This window comes from Gymnodraco acuticeps, unplaced genomic scaffold (genome assembly GCF_902827175.1).
Source record: "Gymnodraco acuticeps unplaced genomic scaffold, fGymAcu1.1, whole genome shotgun sequence".
In the NCBI taxonomy this organism is placed as follows: domain Eukaryota; kingdom Metazoa; phylum Chordata; class Actinopteri; order Perciformes; family Bathydraconidae; genus Gymnodraco; species Gymnodraco acuticeps.
This window is the reverse complement of record NW_022992053.1, coordinates 57,797-82,673: the sequence shown is the minus strand read 5'-3', so window position 1 is coordinate 82,673 and position 24,877 is coordinate 57,797. Positions and strand designations below refer to the sequence as shown.

General features: G+C 42.6%; 2 protein-coding genes across 4 annotated transcripts in view; one reads left to right on the top strand and one right to left on the bottom strand.

Annotated features, from left to right (window-relative positions):
- Nucleotides 1-24,877, top strand: part of LOC117536959 (integrin beta-2-like) — a 56,195-nt gene that overhangs the window by 8,177 nt on the left and 23,141 nt on the right. The window contains 8 exon segments of the mRNA XM_034202076.1: nt 29-35; nt 764-845; nt 1,056-1,226; nt 3,625-4,145; nt 11,318-11,449; nt 11,703-11,798; nt 11,907-11,996; nt 12,108-12,245. Coding sequence (XP_034057967.1) covers nt 29-35; nt 764-845; nt 1,056-1,226; nt 3,625-4,145; nt 11,318-11,449; nt 11,703-11,798; nt 11,907-11,996; nt 12,108-12,245 — 1,237 coding nt within the window.
- Nucleotides 18,429-24,752, bottom strand: LOC117536967. 3 transcript variants are annotated; one of them, XR_004567643.1, is made up of 10 exons: nt 24,530-24,752; nt 22,883-22,937; nt 22,681-22,799; nt 22,160-22,573; nt 21,840-22,061; nt 21,372-21,545; nt 21,015-21,224; nt 20,797-20,944; nt 20,058-20,159; nt 18,429-19,509 (listed from the first exon to the last, which is right to left on the bottom strand). XR_004567643.1 is itself a non-coding variant. In XM_034202086.1 (5 exons), the coding sequence occupies exons 2-5, from the start codon at nt 22,920-22,922 to the stop codon at nt 22,025-22,027; spliced, it is 633 nt and encodes a 210-aa protein (XP_034057977.1). In that variant the 5' UTR covers nt 22,923-22,937; nt 24,530-24,752; the 3' UTR covers nt 21,984-22,024. The 3 variants fall into 3 exon arrangements, 1 of the variants encoding a protein (XP_034057977.1); XR_004567644.1 differs by having other exon boundaries at nt 22,681-22,782; nt 24,530-24,549; XM_034202086.1 differs by lacking the exons at nt 18,429-19,509; nt 20,058-20,159; nt 20,797-20,944; nt 21,015-21,224; nt 21,372-21,545 and having other exon boundaries at nt 21,984-22,084.

The following is a 24,877-nucleotide window of genomic DNA, read 5'->3' as shown; positions in this document are numbered from 1 at the left end:
GAAGTACAGTGCATATATCCCTTCACAGAACTAAAGTATGCTTTTAAAAAAGGTTTATAAGATGATGGAATCAAAGCTGAACTGTATAAAAAGTCACACATGCTGAAAACCCAACCCCAGCAGGGGGGGTCTGGGGGGATTCTCCCCCAGGAGATTTTTAGAAATACTAACATATAAACTACGCATTCTGGTACACTGAGAAGAAAATAAATACATCTATTACTACCCGACATATTAATAATATTTTATGCCATTGTTTGTTTTTCACTTAGTTCTGACAGCTTGCTGCTCCTCACAGAGAGAAGAGCAAAGAGGAGATAGTCTGTGTGAATTACTTTAAATTGTGGGTAAGGGTAGATAGCCCCCATTGTTCTGTGACCTGTCAATCATCAAACCGGGGGTCATATTTCATTATTTGTTCATTTTTATCTGAAGTTGTACCCATGGATGTATAAAGAATAGTTCTACGCCAAAGTTATTCTCCGTGGGGACTTCCGGCAACAATCTTGATTCTGATCAAAGGCCAGAAGACTCGAAAAAACATCAGCAAAGATGTTGTATTGAGAAGATGATCACTACGTGACTACTGGTCTCCGGTACTTCCAGTCCAACGCCTACTGCATGCACAGTGTTAGAAAATTGGCCCTTCAAAATAAAAGTTTGACTTTTTTCCCCCAAAAAAAAAAAAACTCACACATCCGCGACCCACTCGAAACGGGTCGCGACCCACCAGTTGAGAACCACTGCTCTAGACATTGTGAAGGAAGATCCTCTGTCTGTGTCATTCGACAAACGGGAGCCTGTTCAGCTGAGTCCACAGAAGATTAGTTTGAGACTGCGACCTGGTGAGTGGAATCAGTTGATGCGGACATTTGTGAACAGAAGGAACTACAGTGATTTGTTGCCTGTGTTGGCTGGTCAAAAAAAAGTTCTTAAATAGCCACTATCATCAAATTTGATTTGACAAATTGTAAAAACTACGGGCACTAAACGTCAAATATGCTTGAGCAGTTTTCTTTCTTTTCTGTTTGTGTGTTTCTTTTTTGTTTTTACAGGGCTTCCTACCACATTCAGGGTTTCTTTCAAAAGAGTTCGGGGTTATCCTGTTGATCTCTACTACCTGATGGACCTGTCCTACTCCATGAAAGATGACTTGGCAAATGTCAAAGAACTGGGAAAATATCTTTTTGCAGCTCTGAATAGTATCACTGAATATGCTCAAATAGGTAATACGATTGAAATGTTAATCTGACAATTTAAATCATCAAAAATACAATTGTCTATTATTTGGTAACACTTTAGAATTTAACTGAAATTATAATTTACAGAGAATGGTAGTATGAATTATGTGACTGTTGTTGTCTTTCTATATTGAAATTGGTTCCGTGTTTAGGAAAACTACTGTGAGCAGAGTTACTGGAAACCAGAGAAAATGTAGGAGACCAACGATAGTTACGGCTGTAAATACGGTTCTATGAGTCCCGGATGACCGCCAGAGGCGGTGCTTTAGCACTGGATATGTCCATCGCACTAATAACTAATAACAACAAAGTCACCTGTGACCCATGTGACGACGGCTACATAGGCCAGCGTCATTAGCGGATCGGCTCCCAGAATCTTCTCGCGAGCACACAAGAATTCTGAGTGACAGGAAACTCTGGCGGTCATCCGGGACTCATAGAACCGTAGTTACAGCCGTAATTATCGTTCTATTTCGTCCCTACTGACCGCCAGAGACGGTGCTTTAGCACTTGATGACCTATACCAACCATGTCATGAAGAATCCAAGCCCTTGCTCACTGGAAGCAGCGGAGCTCGGCAAAAGGACCACGCCCAAAGAATGGGGAGTGGCGACATTAACCTGATCTGGAGAATGTGCCAGAAGATGCCCACGATGTCGCGGCGCAGATAGTCTCCAGGGGCACCACTCTCAGGGCAGCCCAAGATGTTGAGATGCTCCTTGTAGAGTGGCATCTCAGCCCTGATGGCAGGGGGGCGGCCCCGTAGGCATGTGAGATGGTATCGACAACCCAGTGGGGCAGCCACTGATTAGAGGGCACAACCTCCTTTAGTGGCAGAATCAAGAGTTGCTCCTACTGCCATATATAGGCAGTAGCCTCAATATACGCCCTTTGGGCACCCATAGGGGACAGCAACTTCAACGTGCCGTTCTCCTGAATGTCAAAGCGTGCCAGCTGGGCAGGCTAATTGAAGTGGGTTTGTGGAAGCAACCTGGGCAGGAATGCCACATTTGCCCAAAGGGCAACACCTGAGAGTCCCACCTCGGGCATGTATCGTTTATGGAGAGGACATGCAACTCCCCAACTCGCTTCCCTGAGGCTATGGCAAGCAGAAATGCTGCCTTCGTGGGCAGCCACCTAAGCCCCACCTGGGCCAGGGGCTCGAAGGGAGGAGATGATAGGGCATCCGGCAGCAGGGGCAGGTCCCAAGCCGGAGCCCTCGGGGTGCTAGGGGGATGCTGCCGTAAAGCCCCTCTCAGGAAGAGGGACACCGACTTGTGGCACCCCGCCGTGGCGCAGTAGACCCGAACATGTCGGGCAGAAATAACAGCCACATACATTCACACTGCACCCCACATTGAGAGACATGCACCTATGGTGACGGTCTCCTGGCGGGATGGGATGGCGCCCATGGGCACGCCCATCAGGAGATAGGCCCTGCCCCTCCAGCGTGACAGAGTGGAGGCAACGCTGCGACACCCTGACTTTCCAGTGCCTGTGCCACTTGGCGTCCAAGTGAAGGCTGTTCAGCCACATCTGCATGAGGCGCAACGATAGCGGGCCTAAGGGTACCCAATGGCCGAGGCAGCCGTCAGTCTGCCCAAAGGCCGGAGGAACTGAATATAAGGCACCATCTTGCCCGGCCCACGTGGAAGTAGGCATCCCTCAAGTCCACGGTTGAGAACCACTGTGAATCCTGTGCATGTGCTGTGGTCAGCATATAGAATGGCAGCACCTTCAGGAAGCTGTTGATTCCTCTGAGGTCCAAGATCAGGCGAAATCCGCCGAATTTCTTGCTCACGAGAAAGTACGCCGAGTAGAACCCCCTGGGCTAAGCAGAGGGTCTACTGGCTCGATTGCGTCCTTGGACAGAAGGACGGACAACTCTTGGGCCAGAGCTAGGGCCTCTGTCATTTTGGCCCGGCCGAAGGCTAGGGGCCGGAACTGCGGTTTGTACCCCTGGGTTAAGGTGAAAACCACCCAAGAGCCGGAAGTACAGACAGCCCAATAACTGAGCTGCTGCTGGGAAAGCAGCCGACGACCTAACCCCCCGGCCTCCGAATCTCGCACTAGGCCGCCTAGAAGGCCAGCGGCACGAAAGCCCCCGGGAGGTGGATGAGTGGGCCGCTGGGACCTGCGCAGACCACCACTGTAAGCTGGTGGCTGAGAGTGGCTGCTAGAGGGGCCCCTGGGCCTGTTGGGAGTGGGCACAGGCCTATGAAGACCCGAGAGCTGCTGCATGGTCTGCCTAGCTTGGGCAGCACGCCCCAAACAGCTCGACTGGCACACTACGGAGGACATGTCTCCGACAGTGGTGACTGAGCAGGCCAAACCTGGCGACGAGTCTGCACCAATAAGGACATAACTCGTCCCCATTCCCTAGACATTAGGGCAAAGGCTTACAGTGATGCATCACTGAGGCCCAGCAAAGAAGGCTCAGACAGAGCCTGGTGCAGAGAGGTAGAGACAGCCATTATCAGATGGGAGAGGGAGTTCCCGTGCCGCTGTGTCGTAGGCCCTACAGAGCAGCTCATTTGTGACCCTGCACTGAGGCCGAGGGCACCTGGCATCAGGAGCCAGAATCGGGGAGGCGATGGCAGGCTCAATGGATGGCAAGCGACCACCCTCGCCGGATTCTGCATGGCAGCAGAGTGGGAGATGGCCCTGGTGTCTCTCCAGCATGCATGGAGCTCCCTGAGGTACTCCTCTGAAGGAGGAACAGTGGGAGTTAAAAGGGGCAGGGTTATGCCTGAAGAAGGCGCTAGCCTGAGCCGAATCGGCCTGCGGAACCTGAAGCTGCAAGCGTACCAGGGCTGCACGAATAATGGCCGCCATGGAGGCGTCCTCCCTGCTCTGCAGAGAGCTCTGAGCAGAGGAGTGGGAAGCCTCCTCGGGGGTGAAGAGGTTTAGCCGGAGCCGCTAGCGACATGACATCCTCAAGCAGAGGTGTGGCAACCGAAGGAGGGCCAGGCAGCAAGCTAGTAGCCCCCACACTGCCCCCTGGCTGAAGGGCCAACAGGAGCGACTTCGTCTGCTCCATGACGGCAGATAACCGACCCACCTTAGAGGACAGCCTGTTTCTAGCCCTCCACCTGGGGGGTGAACCCATAGCCATCACTCTATCAAGTCGCCGGGAACGGCCAGACTGAGCTGGAGGAAGTTGTGACGAGGAGAGGTACCACCTCTGCGACTCTAGCCACTCTGAGCGCCCGAGGCATGAATCTACAGCTCATGCAGGCGCTTTGCGTGAGACCCTCCCTCAAATGCTCAAGGCTAAGGCAGAGGGGGGCAGCGGTCATGGCCGTCCTCGGGCTCAAGAGAAGCCATACAGTCGCTACATGAATGAGCCAGTCTGTAGGTAGCCAGATGCAGCGTAGCCGGGAGCGGGTGCGAGAACACAGCCTTCCCCAGCTACCTGCTGAACGGAAAGAGTAGAGCAATGCTCCTACTCGCCGAACACAAAGAGAGATGTAACTGCACCCACGTTACCGGCAGAGGGAGCGGGAGAGAGAGCACTGCCTTCACCTAGCTGGATTAAATAAAGACGTTTAACAGGACAGCTTAGCCGGGCGGCTGCTACTAGAATCAAGCAACACGTCTACCAGGAGCGGGGGCGAGAACACTGCCTTCACTGGTTGAGTTCATAACGAATGCCAGGTGCAGCGTACCCGGGAGCGGGTGCAAGAACACAGCCTTCACCGGCTACCTGCTGAACGGAAAGAGTAGAGCAATGCTCCTACTCACCGAACACAGAGAGGGATGTGAATGACCTACACCCACGTTACTAGCAGAGGGAGTGGGAGCGAGAGCACTGCCTTCACCTAGCTGGATTAAATAAAGAAGCTTAACGGGGCAGCTTAGCCAGGCGGCTGCTGCTAAGAATCAAGCAGCACGTCTACCAGGAGCGGGGGCGAAAAACACTGCCTTCACTGGATGAGTTAAACAATGAAGCTCAACAGAACACGCCAGATGTTAGCCAAGCGGCCGCTGCTAACAATCAGAGCAATACGTTACAGGGAGTGGGAGCGAGAGCACTGCCTTCACCAGCTGAGTTTAAATAAAGAAGCTTTAACAAAACATGCAAGATGTTAGCCAAGCGGCTGCTGCTAACAATCAAAACAATACGTTACCGGGAGCGGGAGCACTGCCTTCACCAGCTGAGTTAAATAATGAAGCTTAACAGTACACGCAAGACGTTAGCCAAGCGGCTGCTGCTAACAATCAAGCGAGATAAAGTCAAATAACACAAATGTGTAAGACCAGATAACTAGCTTCTAAAGAAGAGAACAACACAGAGCCGTAGCTACAGCAGTAACCATGGCCAGTGCTCACACGTCATATAACCGTAGTTACAGTAGTAACTATGGTCAGTACTTACAAAGCATAGAACCGTAGTTACAGTAGTAACTATGGCCAGTACTTAAACGGCTTGGAACCATATTTACAGTAGTAACTATGGCCAGTACTTACACGGCTTAGAACCGTAGTTACAGTAGTAACTGTGGCCAGTACTTACACGGCATAGAACCGTAGTTACAGTAGCAACTATGGCCAGTACTTACACGGCTTGGAACCGTAGTTACAGTAGTAACTATGGCCAGTACTTACACGGCTTGGAACCATAGTTACAGTAGTAACTATGGCCAGTACTTACACGGCTTAGAACCGTAGTTACAGTAGTAACTGTGGCCGGTGCCTAAAAGTGTCAGCCAAACGGCTGCACACTAGATAATATAATATTGGGAGGATGAAATCCTCTTTAATGGCCACACATGCAGAGCACACAGCACACACACAGTGAAGATTGTTCTCTGCATATCATCCTAGTGCTAGGAGTCTAGTACTAGGAGCAGTAAATACAACGATATAGCGCTACTGCAATCAAAACCATACGTTACTGGGAGTGGGAGCGAGAGCACTGCCCTCACCGGCTGAGTTAAATAATTAAGCTTAACAGTACATGCAAGGTGTTAGCCAAGCGGCTGCGGCTGCTGCTAACAATCAAGCAACCAAGTCAAAACACAAATGTTAAGACCAGATAATTAGCTTCTAAGAAAGAGAACAGCCCGCATAGAACCGTAGGCCATGGTCACAGTAGTAACCGTGGCCAGTGCTTACATGGCATAGGACCGTAGTTACAGTAGTAACTATGGCCAGTACTTACCTTACTCTCTAAACCAAAAACGGGCAAAATATGGCACCCTGGGCTTTCCATACTAAATTGAATGAGAGACGCAGCTAAAGCTGGGAACTCAAATGCTAATGAGGCTCGGGCACAACACCTCAAGCAGAACTTTCAAAAGAGCATAATAAGGGCAACTTTATGGGAAGCGGGAACACTGTCGTCACCAGAAAGTCTAACCCCTAGATTCCAACGGGTCCGTCTGCGGCGTGTTACGGCTGCGCCGCGGTTTTGGTCCGGCGTCATACCCTACCGGACGCGTTTCAGAAGCATTTCAGAAGCGGAGCGTCTTGCCTGCCGGCTCGCAGTTTTTGTTGATTTGGGCATATTTCCTGGACAGACTACTTTGTACAGACAAAGTTAATAATAATTATAATATCCCAGTTATAAACGACCTGAATCAAAGATGTGTTGCTGTATTTTAGTGGTAAGAAAATGCATTTATCATCATAATTATTATATATATATATAATGTACACAGTGCCTGTAAACCGGAAGAGAATGCTGGCATTTCTCCTCCTACTTGAAAGACTACGGAGGGATAGGGTCTGCAAAATTAGTTTATGTGTGTATATATGCTATATACTCCAGCGATTAAAAACCAGGCCTTGTCCTTTCTGATGTTGTCCTTGTAAAAAGCATTGGTTACATCATATAAAATAGTGTGTTTTTCCACCTCCAGAATGAAAAGCTCCTCGTATATTGTGCGTGTCGTAGTGAAGGTGTTGTGATGAAGGAGGGGGGGTCTGCAAAATTAGTATATGTGGGGGATGGGCCTGGCCCAGATGCTCTGACCGTTCCACTTACTGCCTATGTTACAGCTGCGCCGCGACAAAAATAGGATTCGTCCTAATTTTAGAGGAGCCCTGCGCCGAGCCGCTTCTGGGACGCTTCTGGGATGCTTCTGGGACGCTTCTGGGACGCTTCTGGGACGCTTCTGGGACGCTTCTGAGCCGTAACGCGCCCGTAACGCGCCCGTAGCAGGCCGCAGACGGACCCGGTGGAATCTAGGGGTAAGCCAAACAATAAATAAGACAGCAATCAGGACAATTTAGCTGGGAGAGGGTGCGGGGACACAACCATCACCAGCAACAAGTTGACACAAACCTGTCCGTGGAGGCTCTGCACAGCGCACAGCCGGCCACAGCTCCTGGAGGACGCGTTAACAACCCGTAGCTCCGACTGTCAGTCGTGAAGCTGCATGCGGCCAGCTTCTTGCCGAGAAATCCCTCAGATCAAACGTTCAAACCTGAACGCTGTAGGCTACAAGAATGTAGCCGCGGTACTCTCGCGAAGCGAGAAGATGAAAAGGAGCCGATCCGCTAATGACGCCGGCCTATGTATCCGTCGTCACATGGGTCACAGGTGACTTTGTTGTTATTAGGTACTCGAACTGCGCATGCGTGCGATACATATCCAGTGCTAAAGCACCGCCTCTGGCGGTCAGTAGGGACGAAATAGAACTTGCTTTACCAAGGTTTATTGCAGCGTAGTCAAGGAGAACAAAGGATGAGCACCACATATGGAAAACTGAGATTATGGTTGCAGTCGAGTTGTAAAAATAAATCAGCTCCTATTTTTTTACCTCATCACCATTCTTAACCCCACGGAAAAACATCACAGGGTTAAGGAGAGATATGAAGGAGAATTAATCAGGACAAGTGTTCTGAGAATCCGACTGCACTGACTCTATGAAGAGTGTTTATGATGCCAGAGGATGTTATTAAAGTGTGTCTGCCCTGACCAAACTACACATTTTTCATAAAGTGGGCTGACATAGAGACTTTGCCCCATGCCTTCCTGTGCTGTTGTTTCATGCAGGCTTTATAAATGTGGCAAACATCAAGTAAAACTTTGTTCGCAGTCAGCCTCTCTATTCTTCCCATTTGTATGAATCCACATTAATTCTGAATGAATGAAACGTGTAAATATGTTATATACTGTATGTATAACCATAGGGGGTTCTAGGGGGGGCAACAGGGGCCAGTGCCCCCCTAACACTGACCAGGGACCACCCTGTGGCCCCCCTCCAAAAAAAAGCTTGCAATATTACGATTTATTGGAACTAAATCAAATCAGAGACCCGGATGTACAGTGGAGATTAAACTGTTCATTACCATATAAAAGCAAATACTGTTTATGTTTTTTAATTAAATTGTCACTTAAAGGTACTAAAATATGGGATTAGTTTTGTATCATAAAGATAAAGCAACACTTTCTCAGAATAAAGCAAAACTATGAGTTTAAAAGAAATAAAAACTGAGTCAAGCAAAATAAAATACATTTCCAAAATAAAACTATAAGTCGCAAACAAATCATTCGTGTAATCATGTAAACTATAAGTCTTTTTTCTTTGTTTTAACAGGTTTCTGTTTTCAGTTCTTGTTTCTTCTTTCTCAAAGATCAGACTTTTGCTCTCGCTGCAGCTCTCTCTTTTGCGCTCCTTCACTTTTTGTTTTCGATTCTGACACAAACGTCCCAGGTGGGCGGGACTTTCAGGGGTGCTTCCCCATTGGCTACTCAGTTTTTGAGTCACAGCCCAGTCCTCCAGCGATTGTACAATGCAGGCAGCTGCGGTGCGGTAGCTGAGCGTGGATAGAACACCCGCAGAAGAACCAGCATTTCAATTATTATAATACTACAAGTGAAAATACTGAATACTTAATTCTGAAGTATAACTAATGAACCTAATGACATTGTCAAAACTTATATATATATATATATATATAAATATATTTCATGTGTCCTGACACATGTAAAATTAGGCTTGATGTAATTGTTTCTAACATCAAAGGGCCTGTGATCTGAGGAGGCAAGAATAGCTAGAATAGGTATAACAGGAGAAAGTATTCTGTTTATGTACAAAGGAGAAGCCTATCTTCGAGATAGGAAGAGTAGATCACATCATTTGTACATTTATCCCATCATCTCTAGATGGTTCATATATCAAGATGTAAAATGCAGCCCAACAAAAGCTTACCATCCTCATCATTTCATTTTGTCTTTAACACAATCACAATGTCAAAAAAACGTTTTATATCCAAACTAAAAACACAATCTTTCCCTTGCCTGTGTATCTGGTATCCTAAACCTCGGACCAAAAGCATTACAACATCCTCATTGTAGTTACTCACAAATGTTTTTCACAATGCATCTTACTTGGGTTTAAAGGTCAGTGTTTCCCACAGATATGAAATATACTTGGGCGGGTGGTGGCAAGGAGGGGGGGGGGGGGGGGGGGGGGGGGGTGCGCGAAAAAAAAAAAAAAGTTTTAACAACATTATTTATTGACTTTTCATTCCGGTATAATCATTTTGCGCAAAGATGGCACTGTTTGTCAGAGCACTTCATCCTTCTGGGATTTCATGAAGAACAGCTCCAACGCCTGTGTGTATGGGAATGCCTCTGGTGCTGGTCCATTAACTGCCAGTGTTTCCCACAGATCTGAAATATACTTTGGGGGGTGGTGGTAGCGGGGGGGGTTGAGGTGACGTGCAACAACATTAACCTTTCTGTTGGTCGCTTGTTAGCAGACCCTTCACGCGATGGCAGAGCGAACAGGTACAGGCAGGGCCCATAATGATAGCCCTATAGTTTAAATCTACTACCCACACATGAACATATGGAAATGGGCTACTATTTAAAAAAATTAATGTATTTATTAATGTATTTAGGAACCTATCCATGTGATTTTTAGTGGGGGTCGACCTCAAATCCTCTAGGGGGGTCCAGGGGCATGCCCCCCCGGTAAGATTTTATTTTTTATTTTGGAGTTAAATGCATCAATCTGGTGCATTTTGAGGGGAAAATAAAGAGACTAGATCTATGGAAACACCTATATGAAACAGAACTGTATACATTTCAATAATCATAAAATCAAGGCCATAACCAATAACATCCCATTTCCAATATGAAAAAAACACTGAAACTTGTTAATTTATTTTTGGTTCATTTATAGTTGTGAGTGTGTCTGTGCTCCTGAATCAGCCTCTCCTGTCTCCCTCCTCTCCCCCCCTCCTCTTTGAGGCAGCAGCAAAGACTAGTTTTCTCTCAACAAGTTTTAAAAGTGTATCTTACCTTTTTTCACCTAGTTAACTTTTTATTTATTTATTCATGCATATTTTACTAATCACATTACATTTCATTTAGCTGACGCTTTTATCCAAAGCGACTTATAATGACCGATTACAGGGACATTCTCCCTGGAGTAACTAAGGGCTAAGTGCCTTACTCAAGGGCACAGTAGTGGTGGTGTTCCTGGCGGGATTTGAACTCACAGCCTTCCGATCTTCAGCCCACCTCACTATCCATTAGACCAATCACTACCCTCTCAAATGGAAATATGTGTTTACATAAATGGTGACCACACCGTTTGAGACCCACTGAGAACTTAGACTAAGTTAACTATCTAAACACTCAGAGAGTCCTTTACCTCACCTGAGCTGAGGTTATCCCGAGCTTGAATGACACACAGAGACCAATCAAGGGCTTTGATTTATGATCTGTATGACAGTGGCCATGTCGGCATCATGTGGACAGCCAGTCACCCTGTGTGAGGCAGGCCACTTAACAGGCCAGAAGGAGGCGAAATCAGAGCAAGGGAGCGAGGGATCATTGTCTACAAGTTAATCGATCGCAGATGGCGTCGTGGTCACGGACGAATACAAAAAAAAAAACATTAAAAAAAAAATGTAGAAAAAAAAAAAAAAAAAACTAAATGGGTCGCGAAATATACTTGGGCGGCCGTTAATATACCTGGGCGGCCCGCCCAGGTATAGTCTATGTGTGGGAAACCCTGAAGGTACTTTGTAGGAGGCTGATATGGGAGATCACAGGGTTTTATTAAAGCAAAAAATTCAAATGTTTGTTCTTACTTAAATTGTCCCTTGTTTAGGACAGAATAGGTTGGAGGAACAGCAGCACTCGGCTGATTGTGCTGACCACTGATGCCGGATTCCACATACTGGAACCCAATGATGAACAGTGCTACATAGAAAACAGCTTGTACACCAAAAGCATTGAAATGGTATGGAGTCACATAAACAATATGTGTGTACCTGCTACTGTATGCCACTTTTGCTGTAACAATGTAAATGTCCCCGATGTGGAGGATTTCTGATTCTGATTTCTGAATTAATTTGTTGCAGTGGCATGGTTACCAAGATTGTAATACATTGTTGAAAAACTTGTGTAGTGAGGTTAGCACCTTAAATAGTTATTTAAGGTTTGTAACATAAGGTTTACAAAATGTCACTGATTTCTTGGATTGTTGTGTACAGGACTACCCATCTGTTGGACAACTAGCCATGCAGTTGGAAAAAAACAATATTCAGCCGATATTTGCAGTGACAGAAAATGTGGAGGATGTGTACAAGGTAAAATAAATGTACCTTTTGTTTTTACGCCTCATTTTATTTATTCATAGTTCACACATTTCATTCTTATGCTAATTGTTTGTCATTTAACCTTGTTTTTTATCCCAGCAACTCACTAAAATGATTCCAAAATCCGAGGTGGGAGTTCTGTCCTCAGATTCTAAAAATGTGGTTCAATTGATCAAGGAGGCCTACAAAGTAAGATGTCCTTTTATCACATTCTCCTTTTAGTTGGGTGTGCATCTGTCAGTTATTTTCCTCACACGTTTTTGTTTTATCCAACCCTCTTGAATGTGCACTCCATGGCAGAGGTTGTCATCCAAAGTGACTGTGACCCATGACAATCTGCCTGAGCATGTGAGAGTTGTCTACACCCCTAACTGCGATGGTGCAGGACCAGCAGGGGACAGCAAAGGGATTTGTGATAATGTACGAGTGGGACAGGAGGTCAGTTCTTTCTGTAGTATTTTTAAACTTTTGAATTTTATGTTCATTTAAAATTCCTGTTATATTAATTTGAGGTCCTTGTGGCACTGGATTTAGTAGGGTAATAATTATTATTTAACACATTTAAATGTATCATAGCTCTTTTTATCTCATTACTCAAAGACACTTTTACATTTAAAAAACATTTCATCCCAACATCCAAACAAACATACACAAATAAAAAAAACACAATGCAATGAAATTAATTAAAAAAAAACTAAATTGGAATAAAAATATGTCATAACTGGTGATCTGAGTTTATCAGTAGAAAGTTAGTTTGAACAATTCTAAATCATTACATTACATTTAAATACTTATCTTAAAATAAAAAAATGTGTTCTGCCCAACATACAGGGCCGTCCCTCCCTACAGGCCGATCATGCAGACTGCGTGGGGCCTCACCTTGCCGAAAATGCGCTGTATGCAGCGCAATTAGTGTGGCGCGGCACGGTTTGCGCCCCCCCCCCCCCCCCCCCCCCCCCTTCGACGCTCGCGAAACAGAGGGCCTCATCATATCAGTTTTGCGTGGGGCCTCATGTTGACCAGGGATGGCCCTGCCAACATAACAGTAGTGGGTGTACAGACATGCATGACCCAGAAAAATGCGGTCGCAGACAGACGTTTTTGGAATAACTGCTGCCGCACTAATACATTTAATGCAGAATGTAATAAAACACAACATTACAATATGGTGAAAAAATCGGCCGGGTAGGACCTAAAGGCGTTTAGAATTGACAGGGTGGTAGGTGTGACGGTCTTGGAGGGGAAGTGAGGTTAACCTGTTGAACCCCATCCGCCCGCCGGGGGGGGAAATGCATCATCTGCAGGAAACAGCGTCTGAGGGCTTCTTAATATTTAATAAACTATGAATGTTTCATATCCATGTAACGGGAAGAAACTCAGCTAACTGATGATATGAACCATTTTTAGCAAAAAATAACACAAGCCTAATGCTGAGCCTCTGAATTAGCCCTGAGCGAAAAAATCTTAACGCCGTTAGTGTAACAGGCCCCGCTATGCAGGGCGCGATGACAGATAGTATTTCCTGTAAAACACGAGAAATTATGAGCAGAGAATTCCTTTTACTGCTCGTTTGGCGGATTTTGCCAGAATTTATTAACAATTGGCACAAAACACAATTGTCCTTGCCCTTTACTGCTCTCAATATAAACACATGTTCATGTCTTCAAAATATACTTGTATGCTTGAAGTATTCAAAAATAAACACATTTGTGTATAACCAAGTGTCATTAACATCATGACTCCAAATAAGCATGTACTGCTTCAAAACAGATATTGGTGCTGTATTCAAACACTGTTAATTACCTTTTCAGGCAAAGTATTAGCATTGGTCTAATATATGCTAGCATTAGCATCAAGCAACACGCATTTATAATAATTAAATTATGACTGACCATAGCACCCATACACCATACAAAACACACCTAAAACACTTCTTAGCTATAAACAATTCACTTGTATCACTAGCGACCGCCATTACCCATACACACACAGCCACCACGAGGTGGTCTTCTACACGGCATTAAACATAATAAACAACATCTAAACACCACTTAAAACTTAAGACATTGTGATTTATAACACTTGTGACAATCTGTACACATTACTGACCTGTAAAACACGAGAAATTATGAGCAGAGAATTCCTTTTACTGCTCGTTTGGCGGATCTTGCCAGAATGGCAAGCTAACGACAGCTCCGTCATCACGTCAGACATTTTACGGTAGACGCGTAAATAATAACAAACCCCTTTATGGCAGTGTTACTCTGCCATCTACTGCCCCCTGCTGTCCATTGTTAAACAGGTAATATAAAATGATATTAAATATAAACATACAATTGTGATCACACACTTTGTGTGGGTCACATTAGCACAGAACTCACGGTATAACACCCTTATTACTTATCGTAAATGCAAATCCAACCCATCGATTAGCATCGTGAGATTACACAGATTTGATAGGTATCCGTATTATTACTCCATGATAAGAACTCGCAACATTAGAAAAAAACAGACATCACAACACGTGGCATTAGGTAGCAAACAAGGCAATATTGTTTACCTTTGTTGTTGTCTGATCAAAAGTTGTCTTCAATGGCATTAAAACGATAAAAACGCTGCTGAAGGTTAATCCATACGTTAATCCAATTAATCCATCAGCAATAAACCTAGTTTTTAGTTTTCAGATTTCAGAGCGTACAGGGCATTTATTATATGTTGTACTTTGGATTCCTAAAGCTTTTAGTCTACCTTACCATCATTCAAGGATGGTTTTATAAGTAAATCAATTGTTTTGGACAGACACTATTATTTATATTTTTTTACCATGTTCAATCGGAATTTTCTTTCAAATAAAAAACATCTATATTGATTCTGACTTTTCTACATCCAACTCACAGATGTATCATTGCTATGAGAAAAAAGATTATTAATTTTGCCCTTTTAGAAGGGAAGATATGGTCATTTGTTCTGGAAATGTCATTTTCGAGCCTGAGACCTGAAAAACAGGCTTGGGGCTTAACAGGTTAAATATCATCAACATTGCCGTGGAAACGGATGCCATCTTAGTTGAGGTTTTGTCTGAGGGGGAGGGTGTACAGGAGAGAAACCCTGGGGGCAACACAAGTGGCTGGGATGCTTGTGTAAATCACACAAGAGATAATAACACGCAAGCGTTCTCCCACTGAATTAACATTTGATAAACGTAGCCCGCCAATCCAACACACTCTCACTCCCTAAGCGTCCAGGAGCGACGTTTGGTCAGTGTCCGTGGCGTCCAGTTGTGACGCTCCTAGGCTCCTTCAGCGTCATAAAGGGACGCAAATAGCTTTCAACTGATTGCAATGTATTCCCATCTGCGGCGGGATTTGACGCTCATGGAAGCACGGCATTCGTTTGTGTCGGCTGCCCTTAAAGGCAATGTGAGCGTCCATTCCCATTGGATAACGGAGAATTGTACACCCGGAAGTAAGTATTCCTCTTACTGTCGATTGATTTTACAGTGATGTCTGCACTACTCATCGACTAAAAAACACCAGATTATCCTTGTTAATTACACAACATTGATTGGTTTAAATTGTGTGCAATGCTTTTGTATTTTTCCCCTTCGATTCGGAGAAACAAATATTTTTTATGAGTAAAGGATGGAAGAAGACACTACACTACCCAGAATCCCCAGCTATCGTTTGGACTACACCATGTGCTCTGTTTGACAAACCTCGTGATAGTCCTCAAGCTCTGTGATTGGAGTGTGCTCCGAGGGTTACGCCGATTCTCGAACAGCACTTGAAATGGGATGGAACCAAGGCAGACAAAACTGGATTTGAACGGGTCCACCGCGTCCCCCCCTCCCCCACCCCGTCCCCAGAACTACACATGCTGGCTATTCTGTTTCGCAACATGTTCTCTATCTATGGCACGTCTCTACTGGGAGTTGTAGTTTTAAAAGACGTTTTCGTATTTCCCATAATAAGAAGTTGCCGGTATTAAACTGTGTACATCCCTGGAGGTTTAGGGGGTAGGAAACACTCAAATGTAAAACATATAATTGATAAATGGGTGAAAATTGCTTGTGCCCATAATGGGCAGCATTAATATATATACACACATGCTAGCTATGGTCAGAAGAGCTTTATTTAACAGCTGGTCTTATGTTTGTGACCCCTGTTGTTAATTGATAACATTACATTACATTAATTGATAAGCCTGAAACATGCACTTGTCAAGGTTCAGAGGCACATTTTGCAAATATGGCAGTAGCCATCAATCAGCTTAAGATAAGATATACTTTATTTATCCCAAGTTGGAACATTTGCGTTACATCAGCATGTGTAACAGTTGTAAATATGCAGTAGTGTTTATTTGTAAATCATTTAGTATAATCACACAAATTCTGGGTTTTATATTTAACAATTCTGTGTTCTTTATTGATTGATTGTTCAATACCTGACAAGGTCGGAGATGAAATATCTACATACATCTTATAAGAGTATAATACATATGTATAATATCAGTTAAAATAAGTGCTTCAACATAGTTAACATTGCTGGAGGTATGCACAAATATTGATAGATGTCTTGTAATGCACTATTGAGGAACTTGCGACCCAAGTTTTTCATTCAATGCAGAACTACACCATAGTTGAAATCTTGAAAAGGGATGTGCAAAATAGTCATTATATACAGTCTTTAATTAACTATTAGTAGAGAATAACGAGTAATGAATATACTTTATAGCAGTGCTTCTCAAAGTGTGGTCCGCGGACCACTGGTGGTCCGTGAGCGCCCCCTAGTGGTCCGTGAGTATATTGGTAACATTTCACATTTGAAATTAATTAATTAATTAAAGTTGTTCGTACTCTCGCGAGAATATCTCCGCAATGGAGCAAGCTTAAGTTTCACTTTCGATTGCATAATATAGCCCAGATAAACACCTTCATCACTCATGTTGCCACTTGTTTGTACCATTTTCAGGCAATTTGTAAAAAACGATGTGTTTTTGGACATTTGTGGAGTTAGGTGGTCCGCGAGTGTTTTTTTATTGGTTAAGTGGTCCTTGGTATGAAAAAGTTTGAGAAACACTGCTTTATAGGGATCCTATTAATATCTAATAATAAAAATAATGAAATTCAATAACATGCTTTAACCACTAGGTGTCCCTTTATATCAGCTGTGCACCTTTATGGTGTAAATACAGCCTATCTACCAATTGGATCAAATATACAAGTCAGCCGAATTAGTGTTGATACTGCAAGGAGACGTATTGTGTGAAAAGAAATGTAAGATGTTGTTTAATGGCTGATATATTTATGATCCACGTCACGTTTTCAGTTCATCATGTTTGTCTAGAGGTCTTCTCATCAGGGCTCTATAAATACAGAACTACGGCAGATATATAATATTTAATGCAGCCGAACCGTGTATTACAATGCCGTTATGTGATGACTTTCAAAGAGAAAAGCAAGCACAATCGGAATAAAGTATTTTTTTTTTTTTTTAAATGTTTTCGGTCTGTTTCCGGTATTTGTTAATGACGATGTGCTGTGAGATGTGAGACTGGAATTGCACAGGGGAAAATAACGTAGGCTATATTTAGATGCGGATTTTGTTAAACTAATATGTTTGCGCTGTGGACCAACACTATACATTGACGGAGAAGGGGGTAGCAATAAAGATAACACCATTAAACAGTTACACAACATAACAGAAATAATATCGATAGCAGCGTCCCTAGCAACCACCTTGGTAACAATGAAAACGTTGCGATTTCCTGAAGTAATCTTCGTAATAACTAGCAAACTAAAGATCATGTACATCCACTGCACACATAATCTGAAATAACAACTCATATTTCTCGCATCAAATGACATCAAAACGCATTTTAATGGCCAAACTAACTTTAAAATAGGCATTTTCCACCGAGAATAAAACGAAGTTCGGCCATGTTTTCTTTTTCTGCAGGGAGAAATTTGAAGATCACGTGACATAGACGACAGCCATTGGAATGAATGGTGAAAAAAAACGGGGTTTGTCAAACAGAGCACATGCGTAGTCCAAACGATAGCTGGGGATTCTGGGTAGTGGAGTGTCTTCTGCCATCCTTTACTCCGAAAAAATATTTGTTTCTTCGAATCGAAGGGGAAACTGCAAAAATCATCCATCTTATAACAAGAAAAAAAATATGTGATTTGAGTTTATACAGACTTGAAACAAGTGTAATAATCTGCCAGTGCAGTGAGATAATTAGACTTATTAAGAATTCTTAAAATAAGAATAATAATTCTTGAAATAAGAATAATAATTCTTGAAATAAGAATGCGTGAAATAAGAATAATTCTTGAAATAAGAATTCTTAAAATAAGAATAACAATTCTTGAAATAAGAATGCGTGAAATAAGAATAATTCTTGAAATAAGAATTCTTAAAATAAGAATAATAATTCTTGAAATAAGAATGCGTGAAATAATAATAATTCTTGAAATAAGAATTCTTAAAATAAGAATAATAATTCTGGAAATAAGAAATATATGGATGCTAGAAAAGTGGCAAATGTCCTGAAGTAAGCAGAAAAACACTTATTCCATGCACAGGTATAAGCCAAATATACTCAAAACAAGTTGTCAAATTTTCTTTTACCATTTGTTTATTTCTGAATTCAAGTAGACAGATCTCAAAACAAGAACCTAGCATGCATTTTACAAAACGTATGAATTAATCATGACGATAATTTTAAACTTAAATTATAACATTGAAAACCACTCAACATTACTTTGTGTTAGATAACCAAAAATGAAGAATTATAACTTAAGAGCTTCAATATTATTGTTTTCTCTTATTGTTGAACAAAAATTCTCAAACACTGAATGATAGAAAGTCATGTCTCTTGTGTCCAAAGTATCAATGCAAAAACAGATACTGGTACCAGTATCAATTGTTAACAATAACTAGCCCAACTACCACCTAGCTCACCCACATTGTATATGTCTAAGCGAGCATGAGTTGTGCCCAGCAAATGGGCACGACTCAATATATAGACCTAAAAATGACTGGCTTTTTAATTACATTACAAAGAGCAAAGTTGCAATTTTCAGCTGATCATTTGTAAAGTGCAATGATCAAATTTGTATTGCTAGTTGCACCTTAAAAACAAAAGGTGGAAAACCTGCTGGCTGAATATGGGCAATGCCCACAGAGAGGTGGCTATGGCAAGTGACCCTTACTTTGAAGGTGCAGCTACCTGCAGTTTGAGGAAAGGAGGGCTGGAAGGAAATGATGGGCTGACTATTGCATTTTTGTTTTTGTACATGAGTTGTTTTCTGGGATGTTATTCTCTCCCATAGACATTGCGGGTGAGCATTGTAGAAACAGGTTGGGAACCTAACTACCACCAAGATCTACTCCCCAATAAAAGCTTTCCACTCAGCCATGGCTTTTTTGTATGAGGCTGTGGCGTCTCGGTCATGGATAGTATCCTTCAATATTTCTGTTTGAATAACAGAAAGGATGGTTGCAACACACTTCGGATAAGTGAGATGTATTGTGTAGTAATAGGCCATTAGATATAGCAAACCCTCATGCAGGTCTTGCTTGGCAAATGTAGTGATGGGAGTGGTTCCTATGGCGACAAGGCAGTTGGAGTCATCAACAAGTAAGATGGGGCTGGACAGAGATCTCTTCTGGAGGTAGACGGTGGGATCTTCTGTGGGCTAAAGGAGATAGCAAAACTCTGATAAACATCCATAACATAGAACTACTAAAGCAGACCCTCAACTACCATTATGTATATATTGCATCTATGATTGAAGTTATAATGCTTTGCATGTAGTATGTGAATCCAAAGACAGCACCATTTGATGTACTAATGAAAATACAAAAACATGTCTTCCAATAAAATAATGAAAACAAATTGCTTAACCTCCTGCTGAAAGCTGGCTTACATGACCAGCAGTAAAACAGCTCTGCACTGATGTGCCGATTTCTTCCAATGGAGGGAACGGTGCCAACAAGCTCCAAATTGCCACAGTGCTTACGCTTAAAGTTAAATTATTTCAACTTTACTATCAATTGCCGCTGAGAGAATGTCCTTTCATGACAAGGCAGCTTAAAAAACAGCAACATATCTTATTAAATGTTGTCCTAATTGTGAAAAGCGACCCCATTATAGACTTACAAAAAGGATAAAGCATGGAAGTAAATGGCTTTATAGACACAAGTAAAAAAAACATCAAGATTTGAATGTGACACAATAGCTCACCTGAAGAACATGTATCAATGGCATGTCCCAATTTCTTAGGCGGTGCAGCTGGTGAAGGAAAGAGTGTAGGGAGTGCCTTGAACAAGGCAATCGAGAATTCCACTATGAGAAGAGAGAAGAGAAAGCGAACAGGTGGATGGAAAGACAGACACTGTATTAACTGTTTTAGCTCACACAATCTGTATTAACATAACTACAGTTTAGACACATGAAACAAAGGATAATGCATATAAATATATAACTGACTTAAGGTCAAAGTTATTCAAGTTTAGGAGACATGCACTGTGAGGTTAATTTTAGGGTGCATCAGGTGACATGCTCCCTGGAGGTAGCCGATGTCTGTTGTTTAGTTGGTTGGTGTTGTGACTTAGTAAGCTACTGCTGCAGAGGTTGCATCAGACGCCATTAATGACGCACAGATTTGAAGTCCGTCCGTCATTCCGCCAATAACTGTTTCAGGAATTGCGATGTCATCTGGGTCAACCCAGTTGGATTTCTCCTAATTCCTTAGTGAAAAGTTGATCTCAGCAAGTTTGTGAATAGGTTTTAAAATACAACTTTTAGCTAGGAACTTAAAGTGTGATAGAGGGATCCTACTTTTGGTAAGATAACAAAATAGTGTGAAAATGCCCCCAGAGCATTATTATTTTAGATGTATTTGGTCAGCCTTGCATCAATGACACACTCCTATTCAGTCATATCTTCACCAACACATTGTAGACACTAAGAGGTGACTTACCACGATCCAGGGTCATAGGTGGTTTCATCGCTTTCTTCAAAACTCCGTAAAACTGCACTTTAGCAACAAAGTCGTCCCATCTCTTCTTTACTTGTGCTATGTATTTGTGGTTGTCTTTATCCAGGATGCGACGCAGCTCAGACATCACCTACAGAGTGAATAAGTATTAAAATCTGGAACTTTTGTTGAAGAGTAAAAATGGGAAGTCGTTTACTAACATTCTGAAGATCCTTGAAGCATGGATAGGCATCCAGGACCTTTGTGTGCCTGTCCTCCACTTTCAGGACATCACTGTGAATGAACAGTCTTCTTGCTTCAAACTCGAGATCAAGGAGTTGAGAGACAGCATCTTTGTTTTGTTTTTTATTCTTGTACATCTCATGCAGTCTTAAAATGCCTGGCCTGTGCTTGCAGACTATCCTTGTCCACTAAAATGAAAAATGAAAATGATTATGTGCACATAAGACTGTCAAAAATGGTCTCCCTTTAGAAGCAGCCCTCTTATGGCTGGGTGATGTCTTTAAAAATATTCAAACAACACACAAGTAGAAAAGTTTGGAAGACTCAGGACTTACCCTCTTCTTCCTCCCCGGGCTCTGGGTCCTCTGCTGGGTAAAGTGTACCGTGGAGGGCCTTTACCAGCTGCTTTTTGGCTCCCTGGTGTGAATTGGGAGAACGGATGACCATACTGGATCGCTGGTCCGCGGTGTAATTGGGCAGCCGGCGGCCCGAGCGGGCTACTGTGGAAGCTAATGAAGATATTTTAGATATTTATTTGTCCTTTCAAAAATGCATTTTGTGCCTTACCACAATTGTCAAACAATAAATCAGAAAACGACAATGACATGCTCACATAACTATATATAGCTGCCTTAAAGGTTAAAATGTTCTCTACAAAATTAATGACAGAAAATGACCATAATATCTCTGTCCATTACAAACAACTTTTATGCTGCACATGATGTTATGCATTCAGCAATGTGTGGATATGCCTTTCGAGTAGAGAACCATATAAATGGAAATTAAGTTGCAATTCTACTTACATGTACTTTCATTTTCATCAGAACTGTTAAGAGTCTGATCCAAAATAATTGTTGATCCACCTGCGTCACTTGAGTCAGCATCATAATCTTTTCTGAGTCACTTGCTGACAAGTCAAGGCAACGCCTCTTCTTTGGACGGCCCCTCTCTTGTGCAGGCCCTTGCCTCTTTTGCGGAGACTTTACGTTTAGAAGCCTCTTTTTAAGTTTATTGTGAATGGTTGTCTGTGGCAAATAACAAAGAATAACTTTATAAGAATTACTTAGTACTTCACAATTAACAAAGTGCAAGAAATAAACAGCCACACATTTTAATGACTTACATGTTTCACAGCTTCATCTTTGTCTTGTAACATGGGATAATACTCCACTACTTTCTGAGCCATGGCTGTGAGTTCAGGGTTGGAAGGGTAGTGAAGCTCTTCTCCTTGTGGACTTGCTCTCAGGATGGAAATCATGCTGGTGAGTGTGTTCCTCACTAGCCTGCAACTCAACTCCTTGGACATTACACATTCCCTCTCTCTGCCTGTGCGGGCCATCTCAAAGTAATGTCTACGAGCTTGTTCCAACTCACTGTCCGTGTAGATCACATACTCTGGTGGACTAGGTAGCTGTAGGGTCAACTTTGGGCGGTTTTTCTCCAAAGGAGTGGATGTTGGAGGGAGACTATGTTTTCTACAAGGTGGAGTTCCTGTTTCAGAAGGGCCATCTTTATCTTTTAAGATAGGATTCTCGTCCTACAACAGCAGATAATGTCAAACAGTCAAAGTCAAACAATGGCGACAATCTGAAATAACATGTCTTGTGCAACTTTGTTTTTAGACCAAAGTAGGTAACCATTTACCTCTGGGCTGATGAAAGACCACACTCTTTTTCTCCTAAGAAAGTGTTCTGGCCCAGGAAAAAGGTCTCTCAAATCATCACGAGTGAGGGAGTGCATCAACACCTCATTGATGTTAGCAGCTATTAGGACAGTAGCATCATTACCAACATTTTACAATCCCAAATAATTATTTATCGTTTTGATTCAAACACACATGACATACCCTTAAAAATTGACACTGTAACATCATCCAGTGTATCCATTGTCCCATCTATAACCTGGTAGGAAGAAAAAATATTAATTAATTATCATAATTTGATTTCAAACAGCTTTACAAACATGTGATTGAATAGTACAGTTAATACAATCATTCCTTGTGGTTTAAGCTCTTAAATGCTTTTCATTTTATGTTTTTATCTGCTACAGAGGCTGACAAATAATGGTTTTAGTCAGTGTGTGAAATACCCGTCAATATTCGGGGGGTCCCATCTCCCGATTGTTGTGCAACACTGACATAGGAGGTTGCATTGGCTAAAGTTGTTTGGATGCACGTTGTTTTATATTACAGGGTTTCTCAACGGGGGAGTCAGCGCCCCGTGGGGGGCGTTCGTAGAACCTAGGGGGGCGCTGGGAACGAACACGGGGCGTCACAACTTCGCTTGTGTAGTGGTCATTATTTTGAACTTTTTAAACTTTCATGGTTTTCAAATATTTTCGGTGCAAAAATAGGATAACTGAAATAAAAAGCCTATCTTCATATGGGTTTCTTACACTTCTATCGTCTCATCTACTTTCTACTTTATGCTCAGTACCGTCATGATCGCTAAAGTAACGCCGATAAACAAATCCACCTCATCTCAGTAGAGTGGTCCTTTCCGAAACTATTTCGCCCTCCCCTGACTTCCACTGGTTGGTTTGCGGGACATGCAAAGCAAGCGGTGGATGGGGCATTACACTAAGCAACATGAATCTCATTCATATTACATAGTAAGGCAACATAAGACGTGAATAAAGCTAACTCTGCTTAGCATGCTAATTGTAAACAATAGAACGTGCGCATTACATGTAGACCACTGCAAAGTCGCTCATTACGTCTGCGAACCGATAAACACTTACTTTCATAAGGTACGCACACCAACCGGCACATACGCATTTAACACTGATGTTACAGGCGCTTAACTTGTATAGTAACAAACTACTTTAATTACTATTTGGCCGCGAACTTAAACGTGCTACTCTCCAACTCAGAACGAAGGGACCCCGTATTTCGCACACTGGTTTTAGTGAATACTGACAAAACAGCTATTTTTCCCTTGCTGTATCTCTATTTGCATATTTCTGTACTAACATTTACTGTTTTGCGTGTATAAATGTGTTCCAATCTGAAGCATGAAATATTTGTGTGCACTATAGGCCTACCGGTAGTACCCGCATGGTTCATTATAACGGTCAAATAGTTCAGTGTGAAACGCTGAACACTTTCCACTCTTAGTTACCATTTTGACTGCGTAATAGAAGTTGTGGGACCGGTGAACACATCACGATACAAATAAAAGTTATACATGTCGTTTTTAATTCATTATTTAATAAACGTACCACTATACTGGTGTAGAAAAGAAATAACTGACAATTTTAGTGGATTAATTCAGCAGTCTGTAATGATTTGCTAACCCGAACGACAACGTTAGCATCACCGCTAGCTAGCTAGCTAACAGCGCTAGCCCACTAGTAGCGCTAGCTAGCTAACAGCGCTAGCCCACTAGTAGCGCTAGCTAGCTAGCAAACAGACATAATATTCATTGTATTTTTAACCCAGCAATATTGGTAACGTGACAAATTAATGCGCTTTTATTATAATATGAATACACACCTTCTCTCCAATGTGTGACCTTCTTCTCTTCTCTTCTTCTGTGACCTTCTCTTCTTTCTAACCTCGTGAACTGGCTACTTGACAATGATACAGTAGTGGGTTGAACTCCTCCTTCGACAAATAATAATCTGGGTAAATAGGGATGATCAAATTAAGCATTTGAGGGGAAAAAGGTGACGATAGTGTTTTTAATTGCTAATACATATGCTTTTTGTATTTTTAATATCGCAGCACATACTAAAAAGGATATATCAGAGACCCTACCCCCCCATTGTTAATATGGTTTGACCCAACTAACGTGCAAAAGCCCGCCAGGAAGTATTGCAGAACTAGGAGATATTACAGTAC